Here is a 19269-nt window from a genome sequence, read left to right on the forward strand (position 1 = left end):
ACCCTTAGTTGGGGAAACTAAGCATGCAAATCTAGCTGGTAAGATCACTTTTAGAGTAAGTCAGTCAGTTGACTCACTAATAGAGGCAGACAGCAGACAAAGTCATGGACAATTTAAACAAAGGAAGTCTATGGCATAATCAAAAGTTTTTGCAGTTTGGGCGAACAGCTCCATATCGTGTGATTTTCATGATGTATTCTTCCTAATCTGCATTTCTGCCGCCATGCTAATAACATTTGCATAATGAAACTGAGTTAGATTTGGATTACAGTTATACAAGCCACCTACCTGTCACCACATGATGTCACAATGACATCAGGTGACACATTTTTTACATAGCACTGTGCACAGGGTGTTTCAAGCCCCAGCCATAAGGTGATTATTAATGCTTGCAAAGTGCTGTGTGTAGGCTTTCCACAGAGCTTTCAAGGTGCCTACAAACCTCTTTTCAACCCAGTTTCATCTTTACCTGCCTTAGATAATATTCAAATGATAGTTTTCTTTGTTGTGCGTTTTACTGCTGTTCTCTTTATTCATGGCAGGTGGTGAATGTATTAATACAAGCCACTCTCACTGAAAAATTTCTCTGCTGTTTCTTGATACCCCAGTACATACTACTATGTTGTTGTTTTTTACATTGTCATAGTTAGCAGGTTTAAACTAATCATTTTGGCAGAAATATCAATTTTGGTTAGGGTCCCATCTTGCAAATGTAAGTGTGTGCCTGGGTACAATTTGAAGGCATTCGCAGGATGGGGTTTTGATACCATATTTCACAATATATTTCATAGAATCATAAGATTTTAAAATCTTATTTTTATGTTAAGATTTGAATCAGGACATTCAAATTAAATAAACATAATGTCTTTCAATTGACAATAAGATTTGGATCAGGACATTCAAATTAAATAAACATATTGTCTTTCAATTGACAGCCAGCAGATGTGTTTCATTTTGCGGAAACAGTGTACAGTCATCATATGTCTCCAGTTGCTACCAAGCATTGCTTAATCGCAGGTTTGTATTCACATAAAAGGTCAGCTGTGAGCCTAGAAGCAAATGCTTTTGGCTTACAGTTAATTTCAGTTTCTTCTTACCAAGAGATAGTTGTGAATTTGTTGGCCCCTAGATGTTTGTGTTTCCAGTTAATTTTAGGGTTAACTTAGGGACGCGGGTGGTGCTGTGGGTTAAACCACAGAGCCTAGGACTTGCCAATCAGAAGGTTGGCGGTTCGAATCCCCGCAACGGGGTGAGCTCCCATTGCTCAGTCCCTGCTCCTGCCAACCTAGCAGTTCAAAAGCACATCAAAGTGCAAGTAAATAAATAGGTACCACTCCGGCGGAAAGGTAAACGGTGTTTCCGTGCACTGCTCTGGTTCGCCAGAAGTGGCTTAGTCGTGCTGGCCACATGACCCGGAAGCTGTATGCCGGCTCCCTCAGCCAATAAAGCGAGATGAGCACCGCAACCCCAGAGTCGGCCACGACTTGACCTAATGATCAGGGGTCCCTTTACCTTTATCTAGATGTTTGTGCTTCCAGTTAATTTTAGGAAACAGGTTTAGATGAATATGAAAAATGGGTTGGGTGGAGGTTTGGGGGTTGGGGTTTTTTTTTCCAATTGGCGCATCTCTTGCTACTAAAAATATCCCTAAGCAATTTTTGACCAAAGTAATAAAAAACAAACGATAAAAATCACCTACACATTATTAAAGAGACATTGTGAAATATCCTCTAATATGCATTGAATCTTATCTAATAAAAAGCACCAGCCAGTAAGGATTAACGTGGATTAGTGAGAACATTTTAACCTTGCTTTTTAAAATTACCTTTTTGGGGCAGGGCAGGTAAAAGGCTATGACTGCAATCCTATAATCACTATTTAAAGCTGTGGGGCTTACCTCTGAATAATTTGCAAAGAATTGTGCTGCAATCTTTTATTTGCCTACTATTTTGCAGCCATTGAAATCTGCAGCCCCTACATTCAGGCTAAAATATACATACTAGGATAAAAGTTTCAGTAGGTGCAGCAGGACTTTTTCTGAGTAAGCATGCAGACTGATTGCATTGTTAGAATATTTTTGTTGTTGCCATGATGCCTATATATTGTGAATTACTTTATAAATGAAAATCTGAATCATGTTTGAAGTGGCAGATGCCAAGCAGCCAATGGTGTGAAGGCAGAGTGGGGGACAGAGCATGCTTGTTTTTCCTGGGCTCTCTCCTTGGCCAATTCTCTAGCTCTTTCAGCATCTTCTTTAAGGCTCTTCATAAATCAAACACATTTACTAAAACAGAGTAATTTCCTTAATAAAACAGAATATTTTATCTAGAGTTGTGCTGTTAATTAAATGTATGTATTTGTATTCATTGTTTAAAAAAATACAGTGTACCTTCTAAATATGCATTAATTGGTCTTTTATTAATTGATCAGTATTTCAGATTCTGCCTTGTTAGAATACTGAGACAATATTCAAGATAAGAGATGGCTCAAATTACTGTGGTACAAGTTAGCATTTAGACTTAAGAGCCATAAATACTTTTAACAGTGTCCAGTTTGTAATTTGCACACAGTGGACTTCTGTTTGTACTTCCAAATGCTTCATTTATGGAACATTCCTTTGTGTCAATTTATAAAGAATAAAAGAATATCTGTTCACCCTGTCCTGTTTATTTTAATGTTATGGTAAATAAGTTGAATGAAGGTGCAGAATACAGTTACTAGAAAAAAAAGATATTGGGGGAATTTGTAACTTTTGTAATACATTTATTCAAAGCCCCCCAAAAATATATAAAATACAATACAACTAGCACTTTCTCTGTGTGCTTTTTTATAGCTGCAATTTTAAGTTGCAGAGTGTGTTTCTCTTTTCCTTAATGTATTTTGTCTTTTTTTCTTACAGTTGGTACCAAAAGCCCCAAAGTACAGCTTTGTGACTTGAAGTCTGGATCATGTTCTCACATTCTGCAGGGTATGTTTTAGTCTGAAACATAAATTCTAGACAATAACTACTTTGAGTAAACTACACAGCATAAAGAACTGCTCTAAACAATATATTATTTGTAAGTAATATGACAGACATGTTATGTTCCAGTTGTGAAACAACACAGCAAGAATAGCAATATATTCCACATATTGTTCTAGCACTGTGGGTCTGAAAAAGTAAAAATATTGATTTGTCACTATGAAAACACTGGGCAATTTAGTTCAGTTTAGATTCCTTGAATTTCACATCATTAAAATATAAAGTGGCAAGTGTTCCCAGCAAACTGAGGAAACCACTTACCCAAAATCAGCTAGACAATTGCCTAGGTTTTTCTTGTTTGCATGTATTGGAGTGCAGCCGATAAGCCTAATGCAGATAGGCCATGAAATAAAACTTTGTATTCCAGAAAATGAATGTTTGGGATAGCTTTAAGAAGGATGTAGTAGGATGTTCCATTTCTGTACCCTGGGCAGCCTCTCAGTTTCCTGCCCTCTGCTCTTCCTCCCTGCCCCTTATGCCATATACTACTTTTAATGGTGCTGGAGTTCCCATTTCTTGCTGCTCAGAATGACAATTGATATAAAAAACATAAGATGTTTTGCTGGCTACAGCTGACTAGTACATAGTAGCTGGCAAGAATATATGTGCCATGCCTAACCTACACATGCAACAGAATTAGAATTCCTAAGAGGAACAATGAACTGTATTACTTCAGGAAGCAATTAGGGAATACTAGTGTGAATGCTCCTCCAAGTGACAACAGGACAAAACCTTCCCTTTTAGTTCAAAGCTAGCATAACAATCTGTTCTCTGTTGTGTTTGTTTTCTATTGACAGTGCAGGAGAGTATTCAAAGATCTTACAGTCTATAGTGGTACTGCACATTTTACTACCATCTCATTACCACCTCTTTTTGCCGCATCTGTAGGCCAGACCATATTACCTCCCTCCTGCATCAGCAATATTTAGTTTCCAATTTATTTTTATGAAAGAAGCTGCAGGGAGTTCCACTTTGCTTAGTCTGCTGTCCACACTAGGTCTTGCTATGCTTGCTATGCTCTTGGGATCATGTAACTCTCTGATTTACCAAAATAATATTTAATGTTGAGTCTCTCCTCAGAAGGAGGCCATTGATGTAGAAAAATTAATTTGTATAGTCTAAGGTACTAAACTAGCCTAAGCTGTAGATTTACTTGTATGAATGTTGCTCTAGGATTCCATAGATTGTGTTTTGTAGCTTCAGAAGCTTCAGAAGCAAAATGATTACTGGAGGGACTGCATGTCTCTTCTTTTAAAGATAACTTGCTGTTGAATTTACAGAACAGTGTACTCAAGTGGGGGACAATGAAAGAAGGATGTTGACCATTACTGAATTGAAGTCTCTGTTTAGAAAGCGATCCCATAACATGCTCTGCAAAAAAATAAAGAAACTAAATCAATTCAAGTAGTTGGTAGATTGCAATCAATCTGCCTCTGAATTAATTCAGAGAGAGTTATTTACTTTGAAATAACTCATTTATACATTGAAGAATTGGTTTCTTACCATAGCAAACAAAGCAAAGCAAAACAAAACAAAACAAAACAGGGCTAAGCATTTATCCTTCCAAATGGCAGGAGGGGCCTTAATTCAGCCCCCCCCCCCCCGGTGTGCATATGGCACACCATGACAATTCAGAGAATGGGAGGCTGTTCTTGTATCCCTATCTAGCCCCCTTCTTCACTTCCTATGCTGGAGGATATGGAAGGCATGTCTTCCATTTCTTCCATCCTGGTACAGTGCTTCCTTTACAACAGTGGTGAAGAGATAAGGTTCTGTTCAGTCAGATGCTTTGGTAATTCCAAAGAATTGTGCCATAGCTGTTTGTATATGAGTAGTCTCTTGTATACCACTAAGGATTCTTATGGCTTCTTATTTTTTAGGTCACAAACAAGAAATACTAGCAGTATCTTGGTCACCACGTTATGAATATATTTTAGCAACTGCAAGGTAAAAGAAAGAACCAACCATAAAGTAGTGACAATTAGAATGAAAATTAACCCATTTTTTAAAAACCAGTTCTGTGTTTGTTTCATAGTCTAGTCTCTTGCTCTTAACTTGAAATATAGGGAGTTCCCCTTAACTAGTGTTTTGTATGTATTTCACTGAAATTTAAAACTAAGGGTTATTTGAATGGAGTGTGCAGTATTTGTATAGCTGTGAGATAAAGGCCTCATTTCCCTAATCTACAAAACATTAAACTCTCAAATGCTGTCATCTCTCACAACCTTAAAAGCATGGTGGGAAAAAGATCTGGGTGAGCCATTAGATGATACTATATGGAACAGTATCTGTGTAAAAGCTTCCTTCTGACCTGTCTCAGTAAGAATCTGGGACAAAATCTGTGAAATGCACTCAAAATTGTATGCTGAATATCCATTATTATTGAGTAATATGACCAAAAATGTATCAGTGATGTGTTGGAGAAATTGTAATGTCCCTGGTTCATTTATTCGCATGTCCCCAATTCTTTTTGTTTTGGAAAAAAAGTGGAGATGAACTTCTGTGGTCAAGTTCTCCCAGTCCAGGAGCAGTTGTAGTTGTGGTACCAGTTGCAGTTGGGCCTGCAGTGACAAAGCTGGATGCAGAAGCATTCCTAGACTGCAAACCAGCTCTGTTACAGGGAGTGCAACCCCATCCAGACTTGACCAATTTCTCAGACATGGGAACTACTTACCCACAGTGTCTCCATCTTGCTAGGATTCAAGTTCAGCTTTTACCTCATCCATCTTACCACTGCCCAGACAGATGTTATGGAGAAAGAAAGCTGAACTTCATCAGCATACTAATGTCAGCTTGTCCCAGAACTCCAAATGACCTCTGTCAGCAGCTTCATATGGCTATTAAATAGTATTGGAGCTAAGATAGTGCCCTGAGGTACTCCATTTTGTAACTGCCAGGCAGAGTGAAAGGCATTCCACAAGTGCTACTCTCTGGACTTGGTCTTGGCAGTAGGACTGGAACTACTGTAACACAGTGCCAGTTCCCATTCCCAGGAGCTGGTCCAGGAGGGTACCATGGTCCATAGTATCAAAAGCCTAAAAAAGATCGAGAAGCAGGAACAAACGCTCTGCAAAAGTCATCAGGGCATCCAAGGGCAACTCAGTCCCATGGGCAGGTCGGAACCTAGATTGAAATGGAATTAATTGTCATCCAAGGATGCTTGCAGCTGCCCCACCAAAACACTCTCCACCACCTTTCCCCAAAAGGAGGTGTTTGTGACTGGTTAATAGTTGTGCCAGTCCAAGGAATGGCCACCGAGCTCACATAACTCCAGTCCTGAAAGACCTACATTGGCTCCCAGTACATTTACGAGCACAATTCAAAGTGTTGGTGCTGACCTTTAAAGCCCTAAATGGCCTTGGCCCTGTATACCTGAAGGAGCGTCTCCACCCACATTGTTCAGCCCAGATTATGAGGTCCAGCTCCGAGGGCCTTCTGATGGGTCCCTCGCTTTGAGAGGTGAGGTTGCAGGGAACCAGGCAGAGGGCCTTCTCAGTAGTAGCGCCTGCCCTGTGGAACACCCTCCCATCAGGAAACAACTATCTGACTTTTAGAAGACATCTGAAGGCAGCCCTGTGTAGGGAAGTTTTTAATGTCTGATATTTTATTGTATTCTTAATATTTTGTTGAGAGCCACTGAGAGTGGCTGTGGAAACCCTGCCAGATGGGCAGGTTATAAATAATAAATTATTATTATTATTATTATTATTATTATTATTATTATTATTAGTTCAGATCCAGTTTCTTTATAAGCAGCTGCCCCACTGCCTCTTTCGAGGCAGGTGGGAACCATCTCTTCACACAGACTTCCGGCCAAGATGGCATCAAGAAAGATCATTCTGGACTGAGCTCCACAGTCTGTTTTAATTGTTTAATTGGGGTTTTCTTTTTTTTCCTTTTTATGTGCTAATGCTGTTGCCAGCTCAGCAGCTATCTGATTTATTGAGGGCAAGGACCTTTTCAGTGTTGTTTTATTCTCCAAGGAGCCAAGAATCATAAATCAGTTTCACAGGGAGTTCAACAGCCGTCTTTGTGGCATTCCTGGGGTTTATCTATACAGGTTTTAAATTTTATTCCAAGGATTTTTTTTTAAAAAGCCTTTCAAACTTTTCAATGTTTTACCACCTCTTAACATAACTGCTTATCTTTGCCTGCCAATAAGGGGAAAAAATACAAGCGTGTTTGACTGACTGTTTGCTTGCTTGGGAAAAGGGGAAAAGCAGGCTTGAGGAGAGGCTGGCAGATAGTGCTATTGCTCAAATAAAACATTTCGTAATGGTAGTTATCTGAACTCAGTCACTTCACGTGCAAGTGGTAAAGCCTACACAAATCACCAACAGAAACTAATTACAGACTTTATACAGTCGTGCCTCGCAAGACGAAAATAATTCGTTCTGCAAGTCTCTTCGTCTAGCGGTTTTTTCGTCTTGCGAAGCACGGCCATTAGTGGCTTAGCGCTATTAGCGGCTTAGCGGCTATTAGCGGCTTAGCGGCTTAGAAAAAGGAAAAAAGGGGAAAAAACTTGCAAGAACTCGCAAGACGTTTTCGTCTTGCGAAGCAAGCCCATAGGGAAATTCGTCTTGCAAAGCACCTCGAAAAATGGAAAACCCTTTCGTCTAGCGAGTTTTTCGTCTTGCGAGGCATTCGTCTTGCGGGGCACCACTGCACCTGAACAGAAGTAAACCAGCCACAATTTAATCTCAACCCTTTCAGACTCTGACAGAGTTATTTTGGACAAGTGATGTTCTGATGACCAGGAGGAGGAGGTCAGTTCTCAGTTTTCACTTGTGATGGCAGCTGCAGCGGAGGACTCACAGAATGCTTTGCTAAATGAAAAGCTAGCTTGTTTGTTTGACTAGGCATTGATTTATTTGTAAGAATAATAATAGATGTTGGCATCCGTCTATCTTGGGAGACAACGGAGGAGTGCGCCTTATGGGGCTAAAGTCAATAATAATGTATTTAACACGTTTATACCCCGCTTTTACTCCAAACAGCTCAATGTGGCTGAAAACAAGGATAGAATTATTAAATCAGGGAAGGGCGAGCTTTGCAGAGTCAGGGTCCACATTCCCTGAAGGCAAAATAGTTGGGAGACAGATACTAGAGGCAGGTACAGTCAAAACCAAAAGTGGGTGGAGACATCCCTTCCCTCTTCCTTTGTCTCTCTCACACAGAGACTCTGTCTCTCTGTCTCTTCTGCTAGCCAGTTTGCATTCTTTTTTGAGTGCCAAGGTCTATGCTATTTCTCCTGCCTCTTCAGCTTTTCCTACCAGCTCTTCTGTTTCTTGTCATGGTGATGTCATTTTTTTGGATCTTCCCCAGGCAGTTTGTGCCCTGTGACTTACCTTTGTGCCATCTCAATGGGAAACAGAAGAGCCAGCCAAAGACAGCTGTCAAGCCCAGCTGTCAAGTTGTGATGCCCAACAATAAGGGATGCCAGGTGGAATACTGAGTAGACACTATACCTGGCACACTCTGGTTCTTCCTCTGAGCCGCATCCTTAAAAACACTCCAGCATCTACCCAGACCACAGAGAACACTAGGAATGGAGTAGCAGCCTTTTTTGACAGGGGGAGGTTTTCTGCAGTGTGGAGAAATTGGTGGCAATGGGGCCAAATTCAGCAGGATATAAAGGGGAGTCCCAAGGGCTTTATATGGACCCAAGGCTGCAGATAGCCCATATGTGCCATAAATAACATGTTTAACATGTACATCAACAGAAAAAATGTGGTAATGCTTAGAAACAAACAAAAAGCATGTTAAGTTAACCATCTGGTGCCATCCCTGAAGGTTTTTTAGGTGCCAGGTGGAAAAAAAAACTATTTAGGCATTTCAGGGGCAAGTAATAGAATTTGTTTGTTATTGTTGATATGTTTTACTTGTTTTATGAAGGTTTTGTGACTATGACTTTCTGGGTTTTGATAACAATTGTCTCATTTTTATGACTACCATTTAAAATTTTGTAAGCTGCCTTGAGGTCTAAGGTCCAATGTTGAAGTAAATATATATATTTAATAAGGTACTCTTATAAGTAGCAATTGTTAAATTTGTACTTTCCAAAGCAAGATTATTTTTTTAACTACACTGCATTTGTTTTTCCATTCAGAATGAATATAATTCATTGACAGAATAGGCCAATAATGAAATACAGAGGAATTTGTAGAAATAAGCCGTTCCTTGGTTTACCTTTTTCTAAAGCACATGAAGTAGTCAGAAACTTTTCACTTGGAAAACAGTAACTTGCTGTATTAAAAATAACAGGATAGGGAAGACCAGATATTGTGTACATATTAACAAGAACTTGCACATAACCATACTAATGTTAACAGAAAATTTCTAATCCAACCTAAGGACATACTTGCCTTTAAGACAGAGTGAGTTAGGGTTGGATAGAAACCATGAATCTTGTCCATAAATCAATACAAGGTGTTGTTCTTCTTTTAGTGCTGACAGTAGAGTGAAATTGTGGGATGTAAGGAGAGCATCTGCTTGTCTGATTACTCTTGATCAACATAATGGTGAAAAGTCAAAAGCATCTTCTGAAGCAGGTAATCACTATACATATGCAGTACACACAGGTCTCACTTTCCAAACACAATGCCCAGGAAATCGTTTGTTAGATTATTTCCATTACAATATTTCATATGGGAACTTTATTCCCCAATGACATTTTTATCTAAAAAAATCTATTATACAATAAAATAGCAGCTACAAAAATACAAATCAAATAGGTAGAATATGGAGTCCTCTCTTAAAAGTAATTCTTAGCCCTTACCACACACAGAGGACCATAGCTCCCCCCAGCTCTCACCTGGGATCTTTCCTTTCTCCTCCCAGCCTCTCACTTTAGGAGACCAACATTTCCCTGCCTCCCATCAAGGGTCCTCAAGGTGTTCAAGGTGTCTCAGAATCATTCATTTCTTTTCCCCACGAAAAGTCCAAGATGGGTTCCCTAATTGTTATTATTATTAATAAATGTCAACCATATTTTTTCTTTTGACTTTACCTCTATTAATTTCCATCACATTATTCCATTTTGAGTGATGGTAAATTATTCTATCTCTGTCCATTTTAAAGTCCCTCCACCATAGAATATGTGATCACATATTCCATAATTTTTTTCTTACTATATATCCTTTAGTTCATGTCCAGTTCCATATGCTCAAATTCCATTTCCAGTTGTGTTTACAATAGTATCCCAATCTCCTCCTCTAAGACCTTCCATTTTGGGTCCCCCCCCCAGTCTTTTTACAGATATAGTACTCTGAAATCTGATAGTACACATCAGTCAGGCTGCTGCCAGCAACCTCCACAGTCGGTTGCCCAGGAACATACACAGACAAAGAATCTTCTTACCATTCAGTATTTACAGAGGGAGGCTACAAAACCCAGCCTCTTGGATAATGGTGTTGTCCTGAGTGAATCTCCAACGCCTCCCCCCCCCCTTCTCTTCCACATACTCATTCGTCAAGCTCAACATCTCTCCTACGGGTGCTGAGAAGTGCCCTCTGTTTTTTAGCTCTTTGCTCTCCTACTTTCAAGGCTCACTGGGTTCTGGGAAAGGGGGAGTCTAGAATGCTTTCGAAAGACACTGTGTCTGTCAGCTGTGGCCCCCCTGGTGCTTCTTCTACCTCCTCCTTCTCTCCCATTATTTCCCAACTTTCCCCTTCATCTGCCCCTGAGCTGCGACCTTCCTCAAACCCCTGTTGTAAATCTAAACTGTCTTCCACTTCTCTGGAAGGATTAGGCTGGGGAGGCAGTCTCCATCATTTCTCCTCTGCCCAATCTCTGACATCATCATTCTCTCAATTCGCTCCATATCATATGCAGAATACTTTCTGTCTGCTAGAACTGAAGGAAGGCCAGGACTAAAGTTTTCCCAAAGCTCCCCCCCCCCCCACTTGAGCAATAACATATCCAGAAAATTCTCCACCTAATCATTTGTGATTTTAGTTTCTCCTTCTCCAAATCCTTGTAGGGAAGTCATTTCCATTGAGGCATCACCATCTGCTTTCTTCAATTTAACTATTTCATGATCCAGTCTTGCTAACTTTTCATCAATTTGGTCTGAAGTCAATTTGAGTATTCCCCATTTCCATTTTCCATTTCATATCTCTGTGGTTCATTTTCTTCATCAAACACTGATCTGATCATTTTTAATTGTTCAGCCACCAACTATTGAATAATACCAACAGTCACTGGAAGATAGAAAAGTACCTTTACCATAGTGAATGCTTTTGATGTTCTGGATATTATTAGCAACTCAGTCTACTTTAATATTTCCACTTTAAAATCACAGCTGCAACATGTCTTATAGAAAATTCTTTCCCATGGCTAGTAATGGCCGCTTTACTTCAGTTTTTTTCAGTTCTTTAGTGGTAGGAAACAGAAAAGGGGTTAAATATTTTTCACACAGGGATTCCCCTGTTTAATCTTTATTGTCAACCAAAGATCTGGCTTTTCACTCTGCCTTAGACACTTTAACGATCAATTTTCCTTTTTGTTTTTCTTAATGGCAGAAGGTGGAACTTAGAGATTTTCAGATTGTAGATTTTCCTCAGCTGATGTAGGGATCTTTTGTTACAGTTTTTCTTGTCCCAGAAGTATTTTTAAGAGAGGGTGTTGATTGTGTGATATTTGGGCAGAATAGCTTGCCAGTTCATTCTAACTCCCGTCCAAGCTTCCAGACACAGACAGCAGGAAAATGGCCTCAAGCCAAGCATTTGAGGTAAACTTCCAGATCACCCTTAACTCCAGAGTGATGAATAGTCGGACTGTTTATTATCAGTTACCACATAATTATCTTCTGTCAACAGGAGCTAGCAGACAAATAGCCAAACCACCATTCATTTCCCCAGTAGTCCATATGAGAATATTTCTAATCCATGATTTGTCCAGTCTCTCCCCGCCCCATTCCCTCCATGGTTTCTTCTTGAAATGGCTGCAGCCAACCAGCAGAAGAGAGACAAAGGGAAAACTGATTTGTCTGATCTCTCTTGCTCCCTGATTTGTCCGATCTCCATCCCCCCCCCCCCCGCATGGTTTCTACCCAAATAATTGCTGCCGACCAGAAAAGCACAAACAAGGAAGTGGGCAAACTCTGGCTATTCAAATATATGAATCAGCCATTCACTTAGCGATATTTGGGCATAATTCTTTATGTTCAGATAAGTGAATTTGCAGATAACGTGTGTTCTGATAGCAGGACCCGCATTTACCTGTATATCAAGTTCTTAAACATTTCAACACTTAAGCATTTGGTTTCAACCTTGGTGACAAGCATTGTCACATGATAGAATACATTGTTGCACCATTTCCCTTCCAAACACTACAATTACAAATATTTTGCTGTGATGAGTTTTATATTTTGCTGTATCAAACTCTGTAGTACCTGGTGTTGTTCATATTTTCTTAACAGAAAATACTGCCCATAATGGAAGAGTTAATGGCTTGTGCTTCACAAATGATGGACTTCACCTTCTGACATTTGGTACAGATGACCGCATGAGACTCTGGAACAGTTCCAGTGGAGAGAACACATTAGTAAGTTGAGGAAGTTGTTGGGGGGGGGGCAACTTAGACTGCGTACAGTTTTGTTTTCATTATAACCTATGACTAAACAAGTTGGTTCTGATATTGAGGAATGTAATGTATGTGACTCCCCTATTATGCATGTTCAACTCACTCACGGCCATGTATACACCATAAATGGGCCACAAAAAGGCACAAAAACTGCATGAACTGTGCAAAAAGAGTGTGGAAAACAGCTAGCAATTCTAGGAGCTTTTTCAACTACATCCTATGAGTCATTACATCAACCTTTGGGGCCTATGGAGAGTTGGAGTTTGAGAAAGGAGGTTTGGTGGAAGCGATTCTAGAGGAGTTTGGGAGATTCAAGTCAGTCTGGTAAGTGCTGTTGGTTTTTAAAAGGGGTTTCCAAGGGTTTCCAGAGGTTTAGAGGATGTTTATGGGCTTTTTAGATGGTGTCCCCCACTATACGCAATTTCACATATACACACAGTACCCAGGAAACATAATCTTGTTCACTTGCACACTGTGCAACCCATGTTATGAGACTTTTTCAGGTCACTTGGAAATATTTATCTTGCAGCTTGATCTCTGGAATGATGCTGTAATCTCCACTGTCTCAGACTTGGCTGCCACAGATGTTGTAATGGTAGAATTAACTTCTTAATAACTTAATTTGTTTGCTCTTTCAATCAAGTGTCAAAAATAAACTCTGTAAGAGCCACTTGTTGAACAGCAGAGGGCTGGGCACTCCACAATGGACAAAATTCTGCTTTTTCCCCATCCATCCTTACCATCAGGCTATTGATTTTCATAAACTGCTACACTGAGTTGTAGCAAATTTCAATCTACCTGCTGTTTCCCATCCCTGGAAGGCAGCAGAGTATGGGAATCTGGACACACCCAACAGAACATGCCTTATATGTTTTACTGCCACTGTCACAGGCAGTATGCCCCTGAATACCCATTGCTGGGAATCACAATAGGAGAGAGTGCTGTTGTTTTCAGGTCCTGATTTTGAGCTTCCCATAGACATATGGTTGGTCATGGTGAGAATAAGATGCTGGTCTAGATGGGCCATTGACCTGACTCCTCAATCTGCTCTTATGTTCTTACATGGCTTGAATTCTAACTTCCCTTCTGTGAACTGCACACATTCATGGTAGGCCATGCCACCATCTTCTCTCTTCAGCTTCCTGTACCTTTGAAAATATGCTCTTGAGGGTTGTGAGACAATGGGGAAGGTATGAAAAATGCTGCAGGGATCTGCAAAAGGAATGAGAAATCATTCTGCCTTGTGAAATGGAAGAGCAGCTCAGGTTCCAAGTCAGTGTATTTAAAGTACATTTCCACAAATTTTGTATTTTCATTTTATTTTATTTCTGTGTCACTTTTCACTCACATGAGTCACAAAGTGGCTTACATACAATAAATAACATAGCAGAACATCACAATTACAACACAAATTGGTTTCCAGCCACACCCATGATCAATGGGGATTGTTCATCGCGGTCCTCCGGGGGCTAGGAAGAAGTTCAGGCAGGGAAAAGGGAGGAAATGAGGCATAGATACTCTTGATGCTCTCCAGTGGGGTCTGGGGAGTTCACTGCATCCTGCAGTGTCGCGCAGTCCTGTGTCTGCCAATTTAGAAGGCAGAACAGGAGAGATCAGGGAGTGTGCCCCTGCCATGGACGACCCTCCGTTACCAGCATAATTTGTGGAAGGTTCTTCCTTAATCTGGATAATTGGCATTAATCAAGAGGTGCTTCCAAAGCATCATATGCAAATGGGCTACAATCGATCAGCTGCCAAAAGAACTGGGACTGGTGGCTTACATACAATAAATAACATAGCAGAACATCACAATTACAACACAAATTGGTTTCCAGCCACACCCATGATCAATGGGGATTGTTCTTCGCGGTCCTCCGGGGGCTAGGAAGAAGTTCAGGCAGGGAAAAGGGAGGAAATGAGGCATAGATACTCTTGATGCTCTCCAGTGGGGTCTGGGGAGTTCACTGCATCCTGCAGTGTCGCGCAGTCCTGTGTCTGCCAATTTAGAAGGCAGAACAGGAGAGATCAGGGAGTGTGCCCCTGCCATGGACGACCCTCCGTTACCAGCATAATTTGTGGAAGGTTCTTCCTTAATCTGGATAATTGGCATTAATCAAGAGGTGCTTCCAAAGCATCATATGCAAATGGGCTACAATCGATCAGCTGCCAAAAGAACTGGGACTGGTTTTCTGAAGGTATTTGAAAGGTTTTCTGAAGCTTGAGAATCTCTACAACAGCTGTGAAAGGAAATGGGGAGGACAAGGTGCTTTGTGCTTTCTTATGGTTTTCTCATGGTCTTTTTCTCTCCTGTCCTCTACACAACGAAGAGGCTTGTGTAGTTGCTACTCTGCTTGTTACTTTGAAAGGGGGGGGGGCTTCTGATTTATGCTTTACAAGGAATTTAATGAGGTTTTGCTATGTTCCCCGCCCCCTCGACCAAGGGTGAATGGACTTTATTTACGACCACTTCTGGGTGGGGGTGTTGTTGGATAAATGCAGTGAGAAAAAGGGGAAATGACCCACAGCTGGACAGTTGTTGAAGAGTGGCTGAAGCTGAGAAAATATTTTGCTGTGTGTTGTGTGCCAAAAAAGAATTACAAAGGGAAATTTAATGGTGGAAGTCTGAAAAGTTCACTCCGCGAGTTATCTATGGCTGTGGTTCTCATGTTAGTTCGATAACAGCGGAATGGAATGGAATGTGACCTTACACCACTCAGACCAACACTGCAAAGAATGGAACAACAAGAGAAGGAACTGAACTCAAAAGACACACCAGGTCTGGAATGAAATGAAGATGAAGGACTGCACACCTGAAATGGATTATAAATATATAAGACGTAACCGAGGTTGCTGTTTGTAAGGTGGAAAAGTGGACAGCTGGAAGAATGGCTTAACGACAAGTGAAGAATGTCAGCTGGAGACTAAATAAGAAAGGAAACAGTGAAAGGGGAATATCTTGGACGTACGATTGTAACAGAAATGAGAAACCTGAGTTTAAGAAATTGTATTAAAGTAATTTATTTCGATTTGTAATAATTTGGGGCGGAAATAAAAATAATTTTAAAAAGCAATTACAATACAAATCATATAAAATAATTAACAAATAACCAGTAAAACAATTACAGATCATCAGTAAAACAACCACCATCTATAAAACACTATTTACAAAGCAACTTAAAAAATAGGCTAAACAGCACAGCCACAAGAAAAGTCACATTATAAAATTCACAAAGCATTACAACAGTCATATTCCACAGAACATTATCAACAGCATTAACAAACTGACAACCAAACACAGACTAAGCGCTGTTGAATTCACATATATTCTGGATTAATTCTGGTTAAAGTTAAAGCTACAATCAGCTCTTAAAAATTAAAAGTGCATCTTGTCTCCTTAGAAGAAGATAACTACAAACAAATCTTTAAACATACCTTCCTTTAGTTGCATGTAAAGAACTCTGGCAAGTGTCATGAAAACCAGAAGAAATGCCCATAAATATTTTGTGGTCTGATCTGAGTTACAGTAAATGACATACAACAGTATGTCAAAATCTTGATGCCTGAGTTGTGGGTTGATTTTCCCTGTAGCAGTTGTATGTACAACAATGTGTATAGCTCCAGTGAGCTAGCATGTACAAACATAGTAGTAGTGTTTATCTGGATTTTGGTCTGCATCTTCTTCAAGGATGTTCTGTGACATTTGAAGCCAAAGTCATTGAGCAGTGGAAGGAAACCTCTGTGTCACGGGTGTCTTCATTTGGCCTGCCAGGCTGTTTTGAGCAAGCCACACCCCCCTCCCCTATACTTGACATCAGGTGTGTGGCAACTAACGATTCCGTTTGGCTTTCCTGTCCCGATTTGTTGGTGTCATCAGAGGTCTTGCTGCATGGCATGACAGTAGTTTTCCAAACAATTTGGCCTCCAGCAAAGAACAGATGTTCGCTCTAAATGATGATACAGCAGCGAGCTACTCCTGAAAATATTTCTGATTGCACCATCCAACTCATTGAAATGAATCTATAATTTATTTAATCCATGCTTATGTTGCACAAATGGGTGGCTGCTTCTGAAACTTTGTGTGTCATATTTTCATCATTTGTTGCTGCATCCCATAATCAAAGGTATTTGAGGGAGCAATTATATTCTTGAATCCTGAATCTTCCAGAATAATAATAATAATAATAATAATAATAATAATAATAATAATTTATTATTTATACCCCGCCCATCTGGCTGGGCCTCCCCAGCCACTCTGGGCGGCTTCCATAGAAACCAAAAATACAGTAAAATATCACACGTTAAAAACTTCCCTGAACAGGGCTGCCTTAAGATGTCTTCTGAATGTCAGGTAGTTGTTTATCGCTTTGACATCTGCTGGAAGGGCGTTCCACAGGGCGGGCGCCACTACTGAGAAGGCCCTCTGCCTGGTTCCCTGTAGCTTTGCTTCTCGCAATGAGGGAACCGCCAGAAGGCCCTCAGCACTGGACCTCAGTGTCCGGGCAGAACAATGGGGGTGGAGACGCTCCTTCAGGTATACTGGACCGAGTCCGTTTAGGGCTTTAAAGGTCAGCACCAACACTTTGAATTGTGCTCGGAAACGTACTGGGAGCCAATGTAGGTCTTTCAAGACCGGTGTTATATGGTCTCGGCAGCCGCCCCCAGTCACCAGTCTAGCTGCCGCATTCTGGATTAGTTGTAGTTTCCGAGTCACCTTCAAACGTAGCCCCACGTAGAGTGCATTGCAGTAGTCCAAGCGGGAGATAACCAGAGCATGCACCACTCTGGCGAGACAGTCTGCAGGCAGATAGAGTCTCAGCCTACGTACCAGATGGAGCTGGTAAACAGCTGCCCTGGACACAGATTTGAGCTGTGCCTCCATGGACAGCTGTGAGTCCAAAATGACTCCCAGGCTGCGCACCTGGTCCTTCAGGGGCACAGTTACCCCATTCAGGACCAGGGAATCCTCCACACCTGCCCGCCTCCTGTCCCCCGAAAACAGTACTACTGTCTTGTCAGGATTCAACCTCAATCTGTTAGCTGCCATCCATCCTCCAACCGCCTCCAGACACTCACACAGGACCTTCACCGCCTTCACTGGTTCTTATTTAAAAGAGAGGTAGAGCTGGGTATCATCCGCATACTGATGAACACCCAGCCCAAACCTCCTGATGATCTCTCCCAGCGGCTGCATGTAAATGTTGAAAAGCATGGGGGAGAGGACAGAACCCTGAGGCACCCCACAAGTGAGAGCCCAGGGGTCTGAACACTCATCCCCCACCACCACCACTTTCTGAACACGGCCCAGGAGGAAGGAGCGGAACCACTGTATGACAGTGCCCCCAGCTCCCAGCCCCTCAAGACGGTCCAGAAGGATGTTATGGTCGATGGTATCAAACGTCGCTGAGAGATCCAGCAGAACTAGGAAACAGTTCTCACCTTTGTCCCTAGCCCGCCGGAGATCATCAACCAGTGCGACCAAGGCAGTTTCAGTCCCATGATGAGGCCTGAATCCTGACTGGAAGGGATCCAAATGGTCCGCTTCTTCCAGGCGTGCCTGGAGTTGTTCAGCAACCGCTCGCTCAATCACCTTGCCCAAGAATGGAAGATTTGAGACTGGGCGATAGTTGGCCATTGTGGCCGCATCTAAAGATGGTTTTTTAAGAAGCAGTTTAATAACCGCCTCTTTCAGCGGGTCTGGGAAGGCTCCCTCACGGAGGGAAGCATTCACCACCCCACGAAGCCCATCACCCAGTCCTTCCTGGCTAGCTTTTATAAGCCAGGATGGGCAGGGATCCAGGAGACAGGTGGTTGGTTTCACTCGTCCAAGCAGCCTGTCCACATCCTCGGAGGTAACAGATTGGAATTGATCCCACACAACTTGACCAGACAGGACTCTAGCACTCTCCTGCCCCGGCCCTGCTCCCACGGTGGAGTCTACTTCTTCCCGAATCTGAGCGATTTTATCTGCAAAAAAACTTTGCAAAATCATTGCAGGAGAACATGTGGCCCGTACTGGGCCCCGATGTTGCAGGTGGTTCCGCTAAATTGTGAACCACCTGAAAAAGTCTCCTGCTGCTGTTTTCTGCAGAAGCAATAGAGGCGGTGAAGAAATTCTGCTTCGCCATCGCTATCGCCACTTGGTAGGCTCGACGTTGAGCTCTAACCTGTGTCCGGTCCCAGGCCAAGTGGTAAGTGGCAAGAGCAGGGCCCTCAGGCACTCACTCAGGGGAGTCCTCCTGGGCAGCAGGCAGCAAGCAGCAAGCAGCAAGCAGTCCTTGTGAGGCTTCAGGCCCCGCCGCAGGCCAGGTGGTAAGTGGCAAGAGCAGGCCATGAACACCCTGATTGCTCCGGCATCACTCCTCCCCTAGAGGGAGCAACGGTAAGAAGTAATTGCCTTCCACTGCATGTTACAAGATCTACAAATTTAATTCATCACTATTCACTTGAACTCTTCCTGTGAAAAGCTGCATATAAAGTACTTTGCAAAGAGACAGTGGACTTTTTCTTCTGTAATTCACCATATATCTTGTTATCTTTCTCTTTGAAACAAAAGTTTATTGCATTATTCCAGGTGATATCTCTGTGCATGCCTTTCATGTTGTCTGTTTTCCAATTCCCTACCATACTGTACAGTAAGCCACTGGAAACTGCATGTATAATTC

The 19269-nt window shown here is 41.6% G+C and overlaps 2 protein-coding genes and 2 long non-coding RNA genes across 11 annotated transcripts in view; 2 read left to right on the plus strand and 2 right to left on the minus strand.

Moving 5' to 3' along the window:
- The window catches only part of ERCC8 (ERCC excision repair 8, CSA ubiquitin ligase complex subunit), a 45621-nt gene that overhangs the window by 14089 nt on the left and 12263 nt on the right, over nt 1–19269 (plus strand). For 6 of the 8 annotated variants that reach the window (XR_014161241.1, XR_014161242.1, XM_081880780.1 and 3 more), the window contains 5 exons: nt 936–1017; nt 2900–2968; nt 4903–4969; nt 9470–9573; nt 12444–12568. Coding sequence is in view for 6 of the 8 variants with exons in the window: in XM_081880780.1 (XP_081736906.1) it covers nt 936–1017; nt 2900–2968; nt 4903–4969; nt 9470–9573; nt 12444–12568 (447 nt within the window). In the remaining 2 variants the exon portion in view is untranslated. Of the gene's footprint in view, nt 1–390; nt 431–487; nt 608–935; nt 1018–2899; nt 2969–4902; nt 4970–9469; nt 9574–12443; nt 12569–19269 lie in introns of those variants that run through there. The other 2 variants (XM_081880785.1, XM_081880784.1) reach the window with 2 other exon arrangements.
- On the minus strand, nt 6904–9463 carry LOC309352389. The gene is made up of 2 exons (XR_014161290.1): nt 7683–9463; nt 6904–7376 (listed from the first exon to the last, which is right to left on the minus strand). It is a non-coding gene; the product is annotated as an uncharacterized lncRNA (long non-coding RNA).
- LOC309352388 lies at nt 14386–15619 on the plus strand. The gene is made up of 2 exons (XR_014161289.1): nt 14386–14583; nt 14627–15619. It is a non-coding gene; the product is annotated as an uncharacterized lncRNA (long non-coding RNA).
- LOC309352305 (uncharacterized protein) lies at nt 16478–18671 on the minus strand (the record flags this gene model as incomplete). The annotated part of the gene is made up of 3 exons (XM_081880665.1): nt 18044–18671; nt 17433–17707; nt 16478–16624 (listed from the first exon to the last, which is right to left on the minus strand). The coding sequence occupies exons 1-3, from the start codon at nt 18594–18596 to the stop codon at nt 16478–16480; spliced, it is 975 nt and encodes a 324-aa protein (XP_081736791.1). The 5' UTR covers nt 18597–18671.

This window comes from Podarcis erhardii (assembly GCF_964252035.2).
Source record: "Podarcis erhardii genome assembly, chromosome: 11".
Lineage (NCBI taxonomy): Eukaryota > Metazoa > Chordata > Lepidosauria > Squamata > Lacertidae > Podarcis > Podarcis erhardii.